Below are 22,867 nucleotides of genomic sequence, written 5' to 3'. Positions count from 1 at the left end.
GCATAAATGTGCAACGTTGAGCATAATTCTTGGATGCTGAGGTATAATTCTGTAAAATTTGTCCATATTTAAAGCTTAAGAGCCTAATTTTCGGCATAATTACCCGGTTAAGCATCATAACAGAGCACTATTAATCTAATTATACACGAACAGGCCTCTTTAGAGAGCATGGCATAGAGCACATTTCTTCATCGATCTAATCACACTACTTACTCGACTAAACACAAAATGCCACCGATGACGTCACGAAGCCATTCATTACGTGCCGGAACACGAACACTTTCCTCATTTCAGACAAAGTAACACATTAAAAAAAGTTACAGTTACTCCGCACGCATGCAGAACATTAAACCTCAAACAAGTTAATGGAAGAAGTAAAGAGTAAGAACATCTGCAACAAGATAACCCGAAGAATAATTTTAAAAATTAAAGGAAAAAATTAGGGATTAAAAAAGGTAATTTGAATCGTCACACAAAGCGTAACTGCAGTGTGTTGCTATCAACAGTATACTGGGCGTTGGGTATATACTTGGGCGTTGTCGCGTTACGGGTAAGTGAACTCGAATTTTCTATGTTTCGCTAACTCCGTTTATGTCTATTGTATTCCAGTTAATTGTGTTTCTGAGAATGTTCATTAGAATTTTTAATGTTACGCTAAGTTCTGCTGGTAAAAATGTATACACTTCTATACACTTTCTTCACCGGTTACTGGTTAATTTATACATGTTTATCGTTCGTGACGTATTCAAATTTCTAATAATTAAGTTTTATATAATTAGCGTAACTTTAAAATAGCGTAACCTTCCCTTATCTAAATTGTTTACACTCTTGCATCTCTTGCAGAAAGTAGTAACGACGACTGTCGTTGTTACTTATTTACTGAGTTACTCACTATGCAAATACTAATTATCTATCCTTTTTATACCGTTTAAATGCGTTTAAACTTGATTCAATTACGTTAGAATCTCATTAAATTAGTTAAAGAAGCTCACAACGTTCTGTGAGTTACGCACCAATGTACTGTACACACTCTTGTACTCTTCGTGTCAATAATCTTCGCCAATACTTCATCTGTTCACGTTTATTGTTTGTTACGTATACAAATTTTACGTAAAATGACGTAAAATTTCATGTAAAAACGTTTCTTATACCCCTTAAATGCATTTAAACTTGATTTAATTACGTTGTAACTTCATTAAACTAGTTAGAAAGGTCGCAGTTGCTTTATGACTTTCTGTAACCGACTTAATTAGGTTCTGTAGCTGACTTAATGATGTTGTGACGTTCTAGTAACTAATTTAATTAGTTTTCAGTAATCATTAACAAGATTTTTATACTAATTAATAAAGAAAAGTAACTAATTTGGTGTTACTGTACAAAAGCGTTACTGCTTTAAATTAATTGTAATACTACTTAACTGTATACGACTTAATTAAGTTGTGATAGTATTTAACTAACTAGTGAGCTAATTTATGATTTGTCAGTAACTAATTTAACCAATTTACAGTCTTATTTAACTAAGAAAAATTAATTAAGTTAACGGTTAAAGTAAATTAATTAAGTTTACACATATTTTAATAACTAATTTAACTTAGTTTTGAAGGTGTTTAAGTAAAATTAAACTACGAATTTACTAATTAATTATGCAAAAGTGAATATCTCAATTAAATATGCAATTAGTGAGGTAAAATCTGCAAGAATTTAAGCAATATTTTGCATATTTTTTTTTTTGTTTTTGTTTTTTGCTCCTGGATAAAGAGGATGCGGAGGATAAATGCAGAAGAGAAGAGATTTATTTAATTAAATAAGTTAAAATTTATATAAATTAAACAATAAAGCAAGTAAAACTAATCATATCGCGCATTTTTGGTCAGACAAACAAACGAGATTCCCTACTAATAACATTAGTTTACTGTAAACTATAAAGAGGAGAATAATTATAAGTGGCAGATCATTAATAATAAAGATGCTTTCCTATTGTTTCCTATGGACCCTACTAATGATTAAATGAATATTATGCGTTCTAAATTGTGTAATTTCTTTAATAAATAGTGTATTTTTATATAAAATTATGCATTTTTTAAAAAAAAATTACTTGATAAATCCTCACAGTTAAAGAAAAATTATCTGGATAAGGTATCTGGATGATCTGGATAAATGCCAAACTTTCAGTTGAATTCACACGACTAATTTATAAAATTATCTGAATCGATGTACGTTGATAATTTGTACACCTTTTTGTTTCTATTTTCTACCAGTTTATTGCGTTTTTTTCTGGAAAAATACAGAATTTTTTTTTTTTGGATAAAATGAAGATTTGATGTGCCTGGATGCTCATCACTTGATAAGATGCTGATCTCTGCATTCATCCTAAAATTCCCCATTTTTGATAAAGTTTTACGATATTTTATGCATAAATTCAGCTTAAATTAGCATAATTTTACGTTCGTTTTATGTTTTGAGTGTTTGCAGTTTTGTAGCCCTCTTATGTTGTTTGTTTTTTGGAGGCCGAGAAAGTGAGGCGCGACGCGACGCGTCGCTCCGCGCTTCCTTCTTTAGAATGGATAAAATTCGTTTTAAGTATTTCGTATTTGGTTTTTAACTTAAAAAGTTGAAATTGTTTTGTTTAGAGTTTAGAAAAATAAAATCGGTAAAATATTTATATGAAAAATAAAAATAAAAAGGTTTATTTTTGAGTGAAAACATACTCGCGCCGCTTCGTCGCGTTGTCAATTCTTTAGACAATCGTCCTTATGTTTAAATTGGCAAACGTTTGTTCATTTTGATTTAAAATAGAAAGACGGAAACAATTCGTTTAAAAATAGTAATTAATTCACACTAATAGAATAATATCTTCAACAAACAGATTTTGAAATATCTTAAGTTTCGCGTCGTCGCACGCGACGATAACGCCTCATTAAATTAATATAAAATATATCGAGCAAACTGTCCAAAATATCTAAAAATATTTTCAATTTATCTATAGCTGTAATTTTTTCTCATATTTTAAAAATATAATTAAATAAAATCTATTAATTTCTAAGTTAGGAAGCGACGCGACGCGCGTCGCTTCGCTTCGCGTCCCCTTTAAACAGCCCCCCATTATGTTAAAAAATCTTCACAAAATATATTTCACTCAACTTCCCTCGCGCGAAATAAAGCGTAATGGACAGACATTACTTAGTTAATAACAACGGAAAGGGAATTTTAAGCTTTTTGTGTACACTACATAAGAGGGGTGATCATTACTTTGTAGCTAATATATTCATTTTGATGGACAATACACCTAAACGATGAAAGATAAGGTTACTAATCTCTCGATAATCTAAGAGAGGAGCCATAGCTCGAGCTTCTACTACTTTCCAGTGTTGTCACGCCCTACAGTGTTTCTACATTAGTGAGGATTAGACGAACGTGCCAGATATCCCCCCTGTATAACTGGTTTCATTAGAGGTTGCTTCTATGCTTCACCAACGTATAACGTCCATTAGAGACGAATTTTTCTAAAAAATAAAGGGGATATCGTTGATACTTTATTAATAAACCCCACTACTTCATAAATGCACTTCCATTCTAAAAAAAGCAACCCCCTGCTCCTCTCCATTAAAGAAAAATCTTAATTTACAGAACATAGATTTTAATAATGAGTTTTTTTTAATGGTACGGGTGTTAAAGTGTGCTTTTTTAAATGTTACAATGAAGTGAATGTGTATTTTTTTCTGCTGGGCTGAGAACTGTAATAAAAGTCCTTTTTTAGACTTACAAAATATCTATAAATCTACCACTCGACTCGATAGTTATCGTGTTAAATGCTGGATTTTTTACACTGTTTCCAATTATTTTCGATGAGATATTAAGCTAGAAAGATAAAGGTAAAGTGTGGAATTAATACAGATTTTTTGGATAATTTACTTAATAAAATTAATTTATTCATAATTATTCATTCATTTGTGTTAGTAGCAAAATTTTACTATAAATAAGAGAGAGAGATTTTACTATTTAGATCCCATTCACGAACAAGTTTTAACTGTTAGCATTAACCCATTCATAACAGCTTATTTATGAATGAACTTTTATTCGTCAGTAACTTGTTACAGGCCCATTTGTAGTCATTTTATTATTAAAACCCAAATTACAGTATGAACAACAATTTACTCTATTCATGAATAGTTTTTACTATTGACAGCATCTTCCTGGCGAATTTTTATTAACAGCACATTCAGGTAAAAAATTTTATTGTTAACAGATCATTCGTAAATGGCCTTTAACTATTAATAGGTGTATTTGTGGAACTGTTAATGGATAAAAGTTGCTCATTCGTGAGCAGCTTTTAACAATTAATCTCATTTTATTATTAGCAGCCACACTCACAAGCAGCCTTCCACCATTAACAGCCTACTCACGAGCAGGCTTGTACTATTATCAGCCCCACTCACGAGCAGCCTTCTACTATTAATATCCCACTCACAAGCAGCCTTCCACCATTAACAGCCCACTCACGAGCCACGTTTAACTATTAACAATCTATTCACAAATAAAAATACTATCAAATAATTCATTCATAAACAAAATTTACTATCAGAAACCAATTCATAAAAAATTGCTATCAATTCACGAGCAAGTTTTACTATTAAAAATTCAACAAAAAGAAATAAAAAGAATGGAATTATTTTAAATATTAAATAATAAAACATTTTTTTAAAGTTTAATACAGTATTTTATTTTATAATTCTTAAAATAGATGCGAGAGATATTCTTGTCGAACGAAAAGTGCTCTGCTTAATTTTAGGTTAAGTAAACATTATAACATCCCTTCGTTAACACTTCATTTGACGTTGTTGCAACTACATGATCCTTACATAAGGCATTTAATGTTATCAAGATAATAACCTTTAAAACTAATTTAACTTGTTTTAATAAATTTTTAATTTTAAGTTTACTTAAATTAATGTTTTATCAATTAAAATCTCTGTTTAAAATGTATAGAGGTCAACTGCTTCAAATAATCAATATAAATTTATAAAATTACTAAATTTTAATGATTAAAACTATTTAAAATATTTAAAACAATTATTAATTTTACAATAAGATTTTGCTTAATTTTTTAATTTTTTAAAAGTTTAATGAGTAAATGAGTAATTAATACCATATGGATAACCTGGATGAGATGCTGTGATGCTGAATGAGATGCTATGGATAACCTCGTACGTAATTCGCTTCTTTTGCAAAAATTGTGCAATTTTCTTGAAATTTACGGTTTTTAATGGAAATTTATTTAATTTTAAGTCACATTTATTAAAAATTTTCATGAAAATTAACTATAAAATGCTTACATCCAGTCGAAAAGTTGCTCTACTTTAAGATGCGCTGGATGAGCTTATCTACATCAGGAATGGCCAACTTTTGTGTACGTGAGATCTACTTTTTATCTTAAAAATATATCGCGATCGACTTGCTGTCATAGGCATAGTCTAAATGGGGAGGGGGAGGTGTGAAATACATACTATGTTTATACACTGTGTTTCAGTACAAGGTGCACTCTTTTGCTAATCTATCAATAGTTCGCGGGAGTGCACCTCGTACTAAAACACCCTGTATATCTACCTACGTAAAAACAACATAATTATTTAACGGGCCAAAAATCTCACATCCAGGGGAATTAAAACATTAATTATTAACGATATTTATTAATTCAAAATAGCTACAGATAAAGACAGATTTAGAATTTATTTTATTATCTTAACATTAATGCGAGGACTGAGTTTGCACGTCTCTAATCAAGTAGTCATAATTAGGTGTATATCCTGACAAAGATAATAATAATGAGTCTTCAATACGGGAATCAGTCAAAACAGAACGTTGTTTAGTCTTCGCTAACTTTAAGTATGAAAATGCCGATTCACACAGGTATGTAGATCCGAAACAAGAATAAATATATTCGTTACATTTGGTGATACTGGGCTGTCTTTCTCGGTTGACGCATTTCCAAAAATCTTCAAATTTTCTGACTTGTAAGATTAAGTCAGTTTGTAAAATTATAATTTCTTTTTCTAATGCCTTTTGCTCATACGAAATATGTCTGAAATTTTTTGGCTAATACGTTTCACACAAATCCTTCTTAAAAGGAAAAGATATAAATTCCACAATTTCCTTTTTTAAGAAAAAAGCTACCGTATGACAGTACCAAATATTCAAGCTAAATGGCTTTGTTTTTCTGAGTCGAGTGATAACTGCATGCATACTGTTGCGTTCGATTACAAGTGTAACACATTAAGTGAAGACATAGCGAGCGATCGACCAAAACTGGCTTCGCGATCGACCGGTCGATCGCGATCGACTTGTTGGCCACCCCTGATCTACATTATCTTCTGTTATACAAATTGTAATTAAATTGATAATTATATAAAATTATATTTAAATAAGTAATAAAGTTATTTAAATAAAATAATCTTATAAATTTTATACGCTATACAGATAATTGTTTTTTATATTAATATAAATTGTATTTTGCAGCAACAGCTACAACGATCATTTAACGTGAAAATTGTATATATATTCAACTTATCGCATCTACAATGATAATTTTTCCACTTTTTTAGGGAAATTTTATTCAAATTTTTAATCATTATTCAACTAAATAGCCATAAATCAACATACAAGACATTGATAACTTGTTCAAGTTAAAATAATCTGCTTAAGAAATGACATTGTCTACGATCCTTCAAACAAGAAAAAAGTTATATAATCTAAGTTACATCTTAATAAATTCTATATCTTAAAGGTAATTTTGATCATTTTTCATCAACAAATTTAAAATTTTAGCTCAAATTAAGCTCTTTCTGATGTGAAACTACGCCAAAAAAATCTCGTATAAAATCATATTTCACGCAAAATCTGTAAAAAAATACTTCTTTAGTGCATCAAAAATATTAAATTTTACATATTTTAAAGAACTTTTGATCAATTTTTCATTAAAAAATTAATTAATTTAATTAAAATTAAGCAGTTTATGCTATAGAGTGACACGAAAATATACCTGATCTATGATCATCGTCCGTGAAACACAGAAAAAGTACCTCCCAAAAATGTATTACATTTTACAGATTTTAATGTAATTTTGATCATATTTCCAATTATAAACTTTAAAATTTTAATTGAAATTAACTTATTACTACTATAAGGGGACAAAATTATACTTCATCTACGATCATCCTTAGTGCAAAATTCTCATAGAATACATCTCAAATCTATCAAAAAAACATCAGATTTTAAAGATTTAAAACATAATTTTAATCATTTACCATATTAAAACGAAAAATTTCAATGTAAATTAGCACTTAAACTACTCTCCTTCACGTCAAACATCCCTCCTTCATGATTTATAAAAGAAAGTTTCTCACTAAAATCCCCGAAATTAAAGAAAAAATTTCATTTTTAGGGAATTTTTCCTTGTTTTTAGCAGTGTTAAAGGCGAATTTAGCGTGGAGGGAGGCGATAATTTTTCGTTTCATCCTTGATTGCCAACACAATGTTAAAGTTGAGTCTTTTTAAAGGAGGAGTTCCAGATTTTCTCAGATCGATAATAAGATGATGTGAGTGAAGACATCAGAAAGGAAAAGATCTCAAGGGATATCTAACTCCATTTGGGAATCAATTCCTAAAGAGAACTCAAACAGCAGTTAAAAGAATAATTGAATGACAGATTGCATATGTTATATATCTAATATATTCTATACAAATACCTGCCATTATGTCCTATACAAATACATATTGAAATCCATAAATCAATTTAACTACAAACTTTGCACGGATTTTTTTAATTTTTTTGTCTTTTATAGATAAGAATTTAGGGAAATTTTTGTTTTCTTTGCTTTTCCTGACTACAAAACTCTAGGGAATTTTTTATTATTTTTCTTTTCTAATTACAAAATTCAAAGAAATTTTTTACTTTTTTTCCTTTAGTAATGAATTTTAGGGAAATTGTTCTTGAGTATTTTTACTTTCTTTAAATTTACAGAAATTTATTTATTTATTTATTTTATAAATGTACTAATTGAGGAAATTTTCGTTTTTCGCTTTAACCACGGATTTTAGGGGAATTTCCCTAAAATCCGTGGTCAAATTTTTTTCTCGGAGTTTCTTACTGTCTTAACGTAAACAAAGAGTAAAAACACTCGAGAACAGTTTCCCTAGATTCGTGGTTAAAGGGAAAAAAACGAAAAAAATTTCTTCAAATAAGCCATTTTAAAAAAGAAAAAATTATCAAAATATTTTCTCTAAACTTGGAAAAAAGTTTGATATTTTTTCTTTTATGAATGTACTATTCAGGGAATTTTCTCAGTTATTTTTCCCTTTAACCACAGATTCAGGGAATTTTTCACGCTTTCTTATTTACAAATATTGGAAATCTAGGGACATTTAAAAATTTTGCTTTATTTTAATTAAATATTAAGATTTTTATTATTTCATAGCTCCAATAGAAAATTTTGTATGTTTTTAAATAGAAATGAAAAAAATCTTACTTAAAAAATATTAAAAAATTCTATTGTTTTATTATTTTCAGGTACATGATTCCAGAATTTTTTTTCCTTTTCATTTTATTTTTGACTATAAAAAATTTAGGTAAGTTCCATCTTTTAATATAAATGGACATTTTTCTGCTTTAATTATCATTAAAATATAAAAATCCTTAAAATTTTTCATTTTATTTCATTTCTAAAATTGAAAAAACCTAGAGCAATTTATATTGTTGTAAATTTGTATTTAAATAGAAAAATCAGAAAATTTTCCTTTTTCCCCATATAAATACAAGTTATATAGACAAAACAGAAGGAAAAACATTAAAATTTCCTGGCTTTACTTATTAAACAGAAAAATGTAGTCAGGGAATTTCCCTTTAAAAAAATGGTGAAATTATTACACTATGGTTATAAATTAGTAAATATTTAAGTAAAAACTTTCCTGAAATATATATAAAAACTGAGAGAAAGGAATCCCTTAACTTTTCTAAAAAAAATAGATATAAAAATATCCCTAATTTTTGTAATTTTAAAAGGGATTTTATTCCTTTAAACATCTTAAAAATTATGGCTTTTTACGTTTTATTTGTTAAAAATCATGCAATTTCCCCTTTCCATGGATATTATAAAATTAGGGAAATTTCCCTAAATCGAAATTACACTTAGGGAAATTTCCCCAAATATAAAATTAAACAATTCTTTATTGTGTGCAGAAAAATCTAAAACAATTCTAATCGTATAGTTTAATAATTGTTTGGGGAAATTTCCCCATTTTCCCTAAAGCAGAATGATAAATCCGAGAAATAAATTTCCCTACACGAATCCATACAGTAAAACAAGGAAATGTAAATATTTCAAGTTAAAGAGGACAAAATAAAAGAAAAAAAATCGAATTTATACGTCAAAAAATAGCAAATAAAACGAATTTTTGGGAGGAGTAAAGCTATAAATCACTAAAAATCTTTTACGAGGCAGAAGAGGAAAGTAAAAAAAAAATTCTGATAAAATTAATTTCGTAAGATATATATCACTTTAATCATGTAAATTTTTGTATGAAAGTGTGGTGGATTTTTGTCATTTATGAGGGTAAATGTTATAAGATGAATCGATCGAAAGGGGATTTTAATGTAGACAAATATTGATTTAGATTTTGGAGAGTTTCTTCCAACAAGTCAACATTGTGAATAAAAGTAGAAACAAGTTGATAGAAATCCATTTGCATTGTTCTCTTCCCCCCATTTTTTCTTTACTATTTTCGCAGAGGATAATGACTTTTTTCCTCCATTGTTTCCTTTAAATTCAACATGTTGATGTATTGGAATATAATTAATATGTCTAAGTTGGATTGAAGTTACTAGAATTTTTGGTTTTTCCACCATCGTTTACTTGTATTGTTAAAGAATTTGAATTTATATTATCTTATAATGTTATTAAATATTAGATCTTTAATAAGGTCTTCTTATTAATTCAACATAGAAAATCTTGGATTTCTAGCATTTACACGCTATGAATTAAGAAAAATAAACTAGGATTTATATCAAGGATAACTTCGGATATATATTTAAGTGTGACCTTAGAACACGAAGATTTCTAACGACCTCGAAACATTAGGATTTCTGTCAAGGCGTGACCCTAGTGAACTTGGATATCTACCAAGTCATAACCTTAGTGCATTAAGATTCGTATGAAGTCAGGCTTTCTATCAGAGAATATCCTTAGAAAATTATGATTTCTACAAGGGCATGACCTTAGAAAAACCCTATTTTTAAACTTATAAAGGTAAAAACAAAGTCCAAATTAGGCATATCATTTGTGAGAATAAGATGTACAGCGACCTATCGATTCTCGAACGTCACATGACATTCAAAAATCAATATAAAAAAATCCCCAAAAAGGGTGCGATATTTTCGTCTCCCCATCCAATTTTTCCAAGAATTTTTTCCCTTTTTTGACAAGAGAATATGATTCTTTAGAGGAAGTTTTATCTGTTTACCTATTTCTTTACAGTGATTTCGTGTCATGCACAGTTTTATCTTACAAATGGTTTACTCGATAACAAAAAATTGTTGGTGCTAAGTAGAGATTCTAGTATATCTTCTTTCACACCAGTTAAGATAAAATTTGAAGCAGGAAAGATGAGTTAAAGACGTCGTTTCTGGCTCTGCTATTGATAATGCTGTATTTAGAAGCTGTATCAGCATCCTTCTACGTTTTATCTGGCTATAAGTATTTTCTGCTAAGTCTGAAGGTGATGTGACGCTGTTTGTCTTTCCATCATCTCATTCTCTAATGATATAAAATGTGTTTAAAGTGGATAAAATTTTTGAGATATTTTTCTAGAGAGGGGATACCCCGAGATGAATTTTCTCTAACAGGAGACTCGAGTTTACTTCCTACAGATCCTCAGAGAATTAGCTGAATAAAGTGATGTGGTATATCTTATATAGCAAACTATACGGTAGTTTATACAAAAAATTAAATTAAGAAAGGGATTTTCTGTGTATATAATGAGAATTAACGTTATATTTCTTACTAAAGTATAGATTATGTATAAAAATTATTTATTTATTGATGTTTTTATACATAAATTAAAGCGAAATGAGATGTTTTCTTTATAAAATTATAGAAATAAGAATATTTATTTATATATTAAAGCAAAAATATGTAATTTTATGTATAAATATCATACATTAAACCGTAGCATCCCTTCTGAAGATGCTCGATTTTGTTATTTAATTTATTTCGAGATAACTTTAATTTATTTATTTTTAAGGTTAAAAGTTACAGATAAATGGATAAATTAATAAAATAAGGCGTTATATATGTATATATGTTATAATATTTTAGCGGGAAATGCGTCTTAATAGATCTTCTCATTAATAAAAAAGGTCGATTTTTATATAATAATTCTAGGATTTTTGTTAGATAAAATTGCATAGCAATGCTGAAGATGATGCAGAAAAGGAAGATCGATAGAGATTTGGAATATAGCAACTTCAATTAATCTAACCGACATTGAGTTCAAGCGATGTTTGTGCATCGACGACACACGCTATCAGACCTCATTCTTTCTGGCGACTTTCCAAATAAGGAGTGTGGCCCACGTCATACATTTAAGTATTGTTGCTCTCTATGGCACTTTAAGTAACCTATACTATAATCTGGTTGGCCGAATTCCTTTGGGAAAGATTCTATATAGAGAATCAGCCAAGGGCGACACGTTTCACTTTCTCCTCAGCATCACTAAAATGTCTAAACTATCCTCCTGACTAGAGGCATGCACATAGAAGAGGAGTTTACTGTTAAAGATTAGTGCCTTTGGGCTATCTAACTGTCAAACGTTTTCATTTGTTAACAGACTTCTAACGTGGTTCCTACTCTTCACAAATAGCTTCTATAACGTTGTAACTAGGCGTATAAATCGATAGATTTTGTTTAAATTTACAAGGAAAATATACAGGAATTAATTTAATTTTGTTTATCTCCTTTCCTATTGTACATGATACTTACAAAGATAAGAAAGAAAATATATTTATTTTTTTTTACTCCCCTTCTCTAACTAACTAAATAATGAAGTGCATGTTCAAACAATGCTATCTAATTTCAACAGTAAAAGTCAACAATAATTAAAGAGTTGAAAGAAATTTATAAAAGTGACGTCTGTTTGACAACAGGGTAGGAAAATAGGAAAGTGCCAACTGATAAACATTATGTTGCTCTATACTTTTGTATGAACGGCAATGATGCAACCTGCTCTACATCCTCCCTTCTGCTTGGCTTCAGGACAGCAAATTTTATAAAATCAAGCCCGAGTATGAAGGGAATTAAACGAATTTTCGAAAAATGTATAAATAAAATATTTAAATTAAGTATTTTATGCTCGAAAAAAAAAAAAAAAGATTTTTGTGACTCGTTCCAGAAGATGTAAACAGTAACTGGATAGGAAATTAAAAATAAAAATGCTTGCACATGTCTGACGTGATGCTGATTTAACATTTTTTAAACATTATTATTTCCTTAGATTTTAAGTATTTTTTCAAGGAAAATTCCTTAAATTTTCTGTGTTGAGGGGGGAAAAGTTCATCATAAAAAAGACCTATTTTACAGGGAAAACTCAAGAAAAAATGCAAAAATTTATTTACGTAAAGTAGCCTTTTTTATGATATCGTAAGGAAAGAACAGGGAAATTATTTTCATGAAAAACATCCTTAATAAGAAGATTAGAGGAAAAATTCCCCTAATAATACTATTCACGAGAAGAAAACGGGAAAATTGTTAGAGAAAAAGCATACTATTCACCAGATGATTTATAGAAACAGATTCCTATTCATGCTATTTATAAACCTATAGGGATATTAGTCTATGAACCAGGATGAACAGGGAAACTATAAGGATAAATATTCTTATGGCTTTATTAAGAGTATGAATAGAGACATATACGATGATGGGAAAATAGGATATTTATCTCTATTCATAAATCTATAGAGATGTTCATTCTAATAGTTTATGAATAGGTTGAATAGTGAAAACCAGAGATAATATCCCACTATCTTTACGATCAGAATGAATGGGGAGGGGAACATCCCTATTTATAAGCTAATAATTAGGGGTATTTTCTCTATTAAAAAAAACTCCTAATTATAGTTTTAAAAATGAGCTTAGAATAGGCTGAATAGTGAATCCCTATATCTTAACGATTAGAATGAATAGAGGGAATATCCCTATTTATGAACTAATATTTAGGGATATTTTTGTATAACTAGGGATTTTTTAAACAGAAAAAAATATCCCTAATTAGCTAAAATTGAAATATTTTTCCTTCCCATTCATTCTAATATTAACGATATAGAGATATTATCCCTAGTCTTCACTATTCAGCCCATTTTTAAGTTTATTTTTTAATTGTAATTAGGGATTTTTCTTTAAACAGTTAAAGCTTAAAAATAGGCTGAATAGTAAATGCTAGAGATAATATCCCTATATCTTTACGAATTGGAAGAGGAAAATATCCCTGTTTATAAGCTAATAGTTAGGAATACTTTTCTCTAACTGTTTAAGGAAGAATCCCTAATTATAATTAAAAAATAAGCTTAAAAGTGCACAAGAATTTCTCATTCCTGCAACAGAATATCAACAAGAAAGTTTAAGAAGAGAAAAGTCTCGAATTCTTTTAGAAAATAACACTCGATTTAGAAAGTATTGCCACAGTTAATGCAGGGAGAAAAAGAAAGAACACCTTAGGGCGAATCCGATTTTTTCCCTAAAAAAAGGAAAAAAAGGGTAATACTTTTAAACCGATCCAGGCGTGCATATCGTGACGTTGGCCCGATAATGTACGAGGTTTGAGAAAGTGGAATAATGCACCTGCCACGACTTATTTCGATAGCTGCAACGTACAGAGATCAGTCTTGACATTCTTCTACAATGCTTTCCATTAAAGAATGTCACTACTCTGCACTCTGCGCTTTTTTAACTTCACCGAAACAATTGACACACAATACTCACTATCGAATGTCCTCCCCACAACCCGTGCAAAAATAAAAGTAAAAATAATATATATTGATACCTTCTACACGAGTTACTTATGTAAAAATATGTTAAATGATGAGTAACAGCTCCTTATGTTACGTTCGAGTAAAGAATTTCATTTAAATTTTTAATAAATTGTAAGATTTCCGAGGCATTTTAGTGCCTGTCACGCGTGTAAAAAATCAATAATGTTATTGATTATATTAAATTCAAGGATTATAAAGTGTATTTTTCTTTTGGTTAATGAAGACGACGAGGAAATTTCCCTATTCAGCAAGTGTATGGAGTCGTGTTTTTGCTTCAATATTTACGGAAAAACTGTGTTAATTGTGACGTTTTAGAGTGATTCCTTACTCCTGTAAAATCCCTAAAGTTGAAGTATTTGGGGGATATTCTCTTCCTTATATTCGTTTAGAGCCTATTTTATATGTAATATTTTAGAGAAAATAGGACGAATGCGTAAAATATAAAAGATAGAATGCGTTTAGGAGAGGAATTAACGCACTTTTTATACGAAAAGAGCATCATTTAACATTCTTTCCCAGTTAACAAGTATTATTATATAAATTAATGGATAAAACCCCTCTCATCTAAAATTAAGATGGAAGAGCGAGTGTTTGTTCGTAAAATTTCTGAAAAAATGTAATATTTAAAGAAAATTCCCTACAGTTAAACACATTCCCTACATTTTTACACGAAAAATTTTAGGAGAAAAACGTTAAATCCGGGAAAAAAGAATACTTTCTAGTAAAAGCAGCATCATTTCGCATCTTTTCCCTAATTTATAAGCATTAACACGTGTTATTGTATTAATTAAGAGATAAAAAAGAAGCATCCCCGACACAAAAGTGAAGAAAATTAAACATTCATAAAGCATTTTTCCACCGACAAAACTGTTATTACACCAATAAACTCGGTAAAATTTACAACATTCGTCTATATCAATTAACAATAACATAATTAAAATTCAAAAGCAGATATCAAGTAACATTTGCAACAAAGTGTAACATAGGAATATCGAATGGTGATGAGAGAGAGAGTGAGAGGAATGAAGCGGATGAAAGAAGATAAAATAAAGATAGGGAGACAATACACAAGAGTGATTGCATAGTTAACGATACTATATATCATCTCCGTTAATTAAAGTCTTGATTAACTGAGAGATAGTGGCTGGTAGTTACCCTTCACTAACTTTCCATAACTTATACATTTACGGCCGATTTCTGTGCTGCCCCTGCAATTCCTGCTTCTCCTCTTAACAGCAAAGTTAAGTCGGAAAGGTTAACTCAAAGGGGCAAACCGAAGCCAATGAAATTTACTCGACTGAATGCATTGACTTTATCCCAAAGTTTCCTTTCTACAAAACATCCAAACACATTTTATTCTCCTAATGTATATTCATTCGCTCGTTCGCGCTAGTACTAAAGTCTCTTTATGTGAAAAGTGACAAAAGAACGTAAAGAAACTTGAAAAATTCAAGATTGAAGCCAACTATTGCCGAAGAGATTGTGAAAATAGGAAGAAAATCATTTATAGAGACCCTATTCTAGTTCTAAACTTTAAAAATTCAACTGATTTCATTCACATAACCCTCCTTTTTTTATTTATATATTGATCAGTTGTTATTTTATGCCCTGGATTTATTTTTATTCTTCTCGTCTTAACGTGATGGAGCGTACTCTATTCGCTTCTCCCGTTTAAATAAATGGTTAAAAAGTTAAATTTTTCGATTAAATTTATTCTGGAAGGTCTAAAATTTCACTTTTTATATAAAAATATACGCATTTAGCTATAAAAATCATTTATTATTCGATATGGACAAACACGATGGGATGAGGATGCTGGTGATGAGTATACGAAGAAAGATTTAATTCCTGCCTTAATTTTATATCAAATAAATATAAATTCGTGTATTAAATTACTATAATATGTCACGAATGTTCAAGTAAACAGTGCAAACAAATGGATCAATGCCAAAAACTGTTTATAAATCCGGAGCAAAGTTCTGCTCTGATCTCGAATCCAGAGCACGAAAGTGGAGTGACCTTTTTATAATTAATTTATAATTAAAAAGTATAAACTTACACGTATAATTAATGGAGTATAAAGTGAATCGAATAGGAAAAAATTACTTAATTTATTCAGAATAAATATAAATGCAAATAATAAACGATAAAATGGATATTTATGTTAAAATGTTTATAATAAATGGAATATAAAGTGGATCAAATGTAAAAAAAAAACTTTAATTTACCCAGAATAAATATTCATATGAACTATTCAAGATTAAATAAATATTTACATTAATATATATATAATAAATGGAGCGGAAAGAGGAGCAAAAAGAAGGAGTAGGAAATGAACAGGAGGAAGAGCACAAGGAAGAAAAGAAACAGGAACAAGAAGAGCAGGAAAAGAAGGAGGAGTAAAAAAGAAAAAAATATTAAAAATACTTCATTTATATAAGATAAAGATTTGTACAAATACATACGAGATAAAACGAATATTTTAGAATAAATTTTTAATTGAAAAAAGTAGAAAATTATACATAAAAACAGTGAAATAAATCGGAGAATATTCAATATGGAAGGCGAGAAAACAAACGTATCGAACGATCAATAACTCGCTTAATAAATCCAGAGTCAAAATTCATTAATCCAGAGAAGAAGCAACGAATTACGAAAGTCAAGTAAATCCCTAGAAAATAAGCGAATGTGAAATCTTTACGACATCATTCATCCAAGTGGCAAACGAATGAGTTAAATTCTGTTTGTGTAATAACCAAGCAAAGAACATCACTCGGATTATCTGAGATTAACCACGTCAATTGGTTCAATTATCTTCCATTTCCTGCTGATAATTTAAATATTTTAATCTTCTCTTTACAAATTGATCTACTATCCAATCCGCAATATTTATTCATTTATTAAATTCTTCGATTTTTTTCATGAATATTTTAGTTAAACGTCCATAAATATCACTCGTATTCAATTATGGGCATTTATATGTGGTGTTAAATTTATAACTAACGTATTAAATATACATACCGGTATATAATGATGCCTGTGAAGATGCGTAGGATACTAAGGATAGAGGATGCGGAGGATGAAGAGAATAGAGGATGCGTGTGAGGATGTGGAAGATGCAAATCGTCATAGAGATGCTGGTGTGAAAGAATGTTATTTTGATCTCTATGAAGTTTAACAGATTAATCTACGATCTATGTAAAGATTCGGAGGCAAATATTCATAAAACCGGTGCTATATATCATACTATGTTAATATTCTTAGTTACTCCGTATAATATCATGGACTAGGCCATATAAAATATGTTTATTTATGAGAAGAGAAGATACTAACATAGATTTACAGCTTAAACGTTTGAAAAATAAGAAGAAAATGAACTTCTTGAATCGTAGAATCTTAACTAAATTGTAGAACATCTTGATAATTAAGGATAGTTCTTATTTATAGAGTAACATAAAGGCATTTTAACTCACTAGAGAACACGATATAGAATATTCTGAACCATAGAAACTACTCTAAACTCCCAAAAATGAGTTAATAATCCTAATACGAACGTCTAAATTATAAGATTTTGTCATAAAACTTAAGATGAATGTCCCGAATCAATTTTATTAATAGATAATGCTAAATAACGTGGTTTCTTTTGTGTTTTTTTGATAATTGAAGATGATATACATGCATATATAAAGGATATAATATACTTAGAAAACTTATTTTTTAAAGCCTGGTGCGAGTTAGGAACAAAGTACAAAGATTCACACGACTAACACTCCATCTTAGAACCAAACGTGAGCATCCAAAGCCATAATATAAGCATTATAAAGGCGAAAAATATTCATAAAATAACTTATATTCTTATAATTGACTTTATTTTGTTACGTGTTTCTGTAATATCAGCAATAAGACGAGCAATAACATTGATTATTTATACAAACTGCCGACTCACTTCCAACTTCTATCAACTTATTCTTCAATTATTCAATAGTATAACCATCAAAATAACCTTAATTTAGATTTATAAAGGTTAATAAAAGGAGAAGATATCGTTAAATTCCACACTTTTTTAGTTATGATGTCAGAAATGATCCTATCATCCAAGTTATTGAAGGAGAGGAAAAAAGGAGAAACAGCATCCTAAAATATTGAAGACGATCTACAAGCATTCATCTTATCGAGTTAGTTGTTGCGATTGTGATATTAATTAATTAAATACATAAGAATTAACCATTTATAAACTTAGGAAACCGTTTAAATAATTAATTTACAGTCGTTTCTAACAAAAAATAAATAAAAAAATTCGATTTTTTAAAGTTTCTTCCACCGCATCCTCATCATCTCCGAGTTCATTTTACGTTATTAATATTTATATTCATCAATCAAAATGGTCGAGTTGTAGTAAAAGGTTATAAAATTACAACAATTAATTCGATTTTTACGATTAAACAATTTAATTAAAGCGGTTAAAACCTTGTTTATTGTGATAAATGCATTCAGTAGATTAAAGCAATCGAACAATAAATACTTTCAACTTTTATAATCTTCTAAAGTAAATTTTAATTGTTAGTTCATATCAAAGATGCTGAATTGTTGCATTTCATCCGTGTTTAGTATATTAATGAAGTGATTAAATTTTATAATTTCGCACTTAAAACGTGGATGACGATGATTCAATTAATTATTTTTCATTGATCATAACATTTTTGTGCAAGGAGGATGCTGGAGAGCAGAAAGGATGCGGAAGAGCAAACAAAGGATATTGGAGAGAAATGGGAAAAATCAGAGAAAATATATTTTTTTAAACGACTTTTTAAACGTAATAAAGGAGGAAGAAAGATGAGAAAACATTAATAAAAAGTAATTAGCGTCTAATTATGAGACTCGATTTAAAGAAATTATATTTTTCGTGGATTATGATGATTTATTTACGTTTTTATCACCAGTTATCTTCTCTCTTGAGAAGAGAGCAGATGATATTTTTTGACTTTATAAGCGTTAATTTGATTTATAATCCTTTTTTAATTAGTCAAATATCTTTTTAGAAAAATTATGCATGATTTATAACATAAAATTTATCGAAATTATGCGGAAAATTATGCATATCCCATGTTAAAGTTAATGCAGATACAGACATAAAAGCGAAGGATTCTGCGACCTTAAACTGTGTAAAATTAATAAAATCTTGTGTAAAATACTTAAAATTATTCCGAAAATGCAAACTTTTTGAATTTTTTAAATGTTTAGGTTATTTATTTTATTATAATTAAGCAAATTCTGCCACTTAGACTGCAACCGAGCGAATTTTGGCTTTTAACTGATAATTTAGCCCATAATATTGACTAATAAGTTAAAAAATACTTCAGAAACATCAAAAAAGAAGAAAATATTCAAGAAATATAGCAAAATTTTATAATTTGAGTCGATATTTTAATCTAAAAAGAGCAAAAATTTTACCTAAAAAAAGATTTTATTCTGAAATAAAAGCAAAAAATAAATAATATTTTTTAAACTTACATCTAAAAACTTCCAACTTATCCTCATCTAAAAATTGAATGTTTTAGGCGAGATAAATTTGTGATTTTTTCGTTCTAAAAAATCGCAAAGTTTTAAAACTGCGATTTTAGAATGAAGATAAATTTGCGATTTTTTAAGGAAAAAAATCGAGAATTTATCTTCATTCTAAAAACGCAAATTCTGTTCCAAAAATTCGATTTTTTCATCTAAAAACTGCAATTTATCATGTTAAAAAAGCGCAAATTTGCCTTTAGTTAATAAATTGACCTTTCGTCTAAAAACTGCAGCCTGAAAATCGTCAAAAAAACGCAAATGAACTCGTCCAGAGAGGCAAAAATCCGGCTGAAACCCGCTCACATCGTGCAAAAATGCAATATTTAATTAACTAAAACCGGCAAATTCACTGCAAAAAAAACAAAAAATGCATTTTTTACAATGGAAAAGGTGAAAGGTTCCTTTCGGAATAACGATTTTCTTCGAATGTGTGCTGCAAATCTTCGTATTTTTTACTCGTTTCGAACGAGTAATCTGCAGCATCCAGAAAATCCGGAGGATCGAGAACAAACGTCTGCATCCAGAAACGATGATGGTTGTCGTGAGGATAGGGAATACATTGGCGGACATACGAACGTCTTTAGCGCCATCATTACCTTACTCACCAGGATCTCTTACTTTATCTTCTCCCCACTTTTACTTAAATGTTTCTATGACGTAATATAAAGTCAACCCTCTTTAAATATACATAACGTTCCCTCCTATATATTGTAGGTGTTGTGTGGAAGAATACTCCTCGAGGAAGAGGGGTGATTTTTGTACTGTTTTCTTAATGGAAATGTTAGATAAATTCGCGTTTCTCTGTGGTAAAATGCGTTTCTGCATGCTCTAATTATGAGAATTTGATGTTTTTTGCAAGGTTTTGTACACCGGAAACGTGTTTTACGCCCCGTAATTAACGGTAAAAATCGTGCTTTGTACGCTTTAACACGCGGAAAAATGGAATTTACGCTCTATAATCTATGGTAAAGTATATATTTACGCATTCTAATCGGAGTTTTTGCACGCTATAACTGTGAAAAAATGCGTTTTTGTACGTTTTAAACCGTACTAAAAATTAGGCTTGCGTAGGGTAAATACAATTTTGCATTTACCCTACGCAAACCTAATTTTTATACAGTTCTACACCACACTAGGCAAGAATCTATGCGATAAAATTAACATACGGAAAGATTAGGAATGGAGAAAATTATATTTTAATATTATTTCACGCACAAATCGACAAGAAAGTAGATTTCTGCACACCCCACTGCCAGACTATTAAAAAAATAATAATAAATAAGTACACTTTCTCAGCTGTCAATGGGATAAACCATAGAAGAAAAGAATTGCCTACATTGTTAAGAGAGAGAGAGAATAGATTTTAGCATAATGGAAAACGGACAGAAAGCATAAGAAGGGAGCGAAATTTTCCATTAATTCGCCACGATGAAGGAAGAAGAGAGGAAAAAACTCTTAATGGAAATCGAAAATGCCAACGATATTCATCACGCGATTCTTAACGCTTTTTAAGGGGGAGAAAGAGTAGACACGTACTCACCTATAGTAGTGATAACAGTCAAAGAGTAAAGGAATGCTCCAGAGAAAGACCATTGTGCAGTAGCTTCTGCTTCGTTGCCATCGTAACCCTTCTTAATCTCTCTGACCAGTTTAGTTTGGAAGGTGCGAATCTCGTGTGTGACTAATTTCGTCCAGTTCTCCTTGTACAGGACGTTGAGCTCTAGTGTGATGTCCCACAATTTCTTAACTGTTTCGTCTCTCATCTGCCTGACTTCGTTATCCTTCTTCTCTTCGTGTGGCTTCTCCAGAGCACGGAAGGCGAATGCCCCCATGATGCTGTATGCAATAACCAGGGCGCAAAGGCCTACGTGAGAGAACATGAAGGCCGTAAATTTACGGCAACACGTCTTACATCTGTTTTCGTTTGGCCTCTTTCTTTGCCTTCCGGCTTGCCTACGGCTCGAGCGTTTTCTCTCCAGCGCCATAATCACCCCACACGGGAATTTTTCTTAGGCACCGCACTCACACAACATACACGTCACCCGCACGCGGCGGGGAGTCATCACCGGGACACGTAATAGCATCTTACATTTGTGATTTGTTGCATTCTTGGGCGCGGGATCGTAATCTTCTCACCGGAAGTTACCTATCAGGCATGGTATCCACACGGTCCGCATCACTACTGTTAAAACGACATGGCATCCATAGCCCTGTGTCAACGGCGCCTCCACTCTCTCGCACGTCATCACGGGATTGACGTGACGTCCGCCGCTATGCCGCTGCGCCCTCTTTACGCCGTTGGCGCAGTGTGCACGCTTCCGGTCTCGTTATCGTACCTTCCTACTGCATGATCACGTGGACGAGCTACGTCACCCGCTTTTATAACGACGGTAAACACGTCACTCGCCCTCTCCCTCTTCCTGTTTACGTCAAATATCCGTACTCTTCACCCTAAATACTTAAAAAAATATTAAAAATTTAGTAGTCAGCCCCCTAAATTAGGGAAGAAATACCTTTAAAAAGTAAGATCTTACACTGTTACGTCATACCAGTCAATCGTCGTCACACTGGTAGAAACGGCACGTATTTCCCCCCAAATTGGAATTAGTACAATTGATAAATATTAAATGACGGATTTTGCATTTGAAATTCCATCATATTTATTTAATTTTTTAGATAAAGAGCTAAAAATTTTTTAGGGGGAGGAAACTCTAGAAAAACCTCCAAGTTTGAAGTGTAATTCGATTGAATAGCTTTGAAGTGTAAGAAATATACAGTGTGGGGGGCCTTCTGTTGGCGAATAGAATGCATAAATTTAGTGGCAATCATCAATCACTGTCTAAATTTAGTCCCCGAAGGGAAAAAAATGCGATCAATTTTTCCAAAAAAATTAGTTCTATATATATATATATAGTATATTATTATCCAATTGATTTTTTATATCTTTATATCGTTTAAGTTTTATTACTTTAAAAAAGTTTCTTTTTAATTTTATTAATACTTTAAAACATTTTTGGATACTTATATATGTATATCGTGAATTTCGCCCAATTTCAGTTGCATGCGGTATGTATATCCCACATTTTTAGATTACTTTAAGTATTTACGACGAGCATATCTTCTATTCATGCATAATTTTAGGCAAAATATCGAGTATATCCCGCATTTTTGCATGATTTTAGGCACTTACAGCGAGTATATCCCGGATTTTTGCATGATTTTAGGCAC

At 30.3% G+C, this 22,867-nt stretch overlaps 1 protein-coding gene across 1 annotated transcript in view; it reads right to left on the bottom strand.

Moving 5' to 3' along the window:
• LOC136974254 (TWiK family of potassium channels protein 7-like) overlaps positions 1-21,962 on the bottom strand; it is a 73,536-nt gene extending 51,574 nt beyond the window's left edge. The window contains exon 1 of the mRNA XM_067269091.1: positions 21,180-21,962. Within this exon, the coding sequence (XP_067125192.1) occupies positions 21,180-21,624 (445 nt within the window). The 5' untranslated portion in view covers positions 21,625-21,962. The remainder of the gene's footprint in view (positions 1-21,179) is intronic.
• Between the last annotated feature and the right edge of the window lie 905 nt (positions 21,963-22,867).

This window comes from Centruroides vittatus, unplaced genomic scaffold (assembly GCF_030686945.1).
Source record: "Centruroides vittatus isolate TY-2023 unplaced genomic scaffold, ASM3068694v2 contig_345, whole genome shotgun sequence".
NCBI lineage: Eukaryota > Metazoa > Arthropoda > Arachnida > Scorpiones > Buthidae > Centruroides > Centruroides vittatus.
This window is presented reverse-complemented; position numbering and strand designations above follow the sequence as displayed.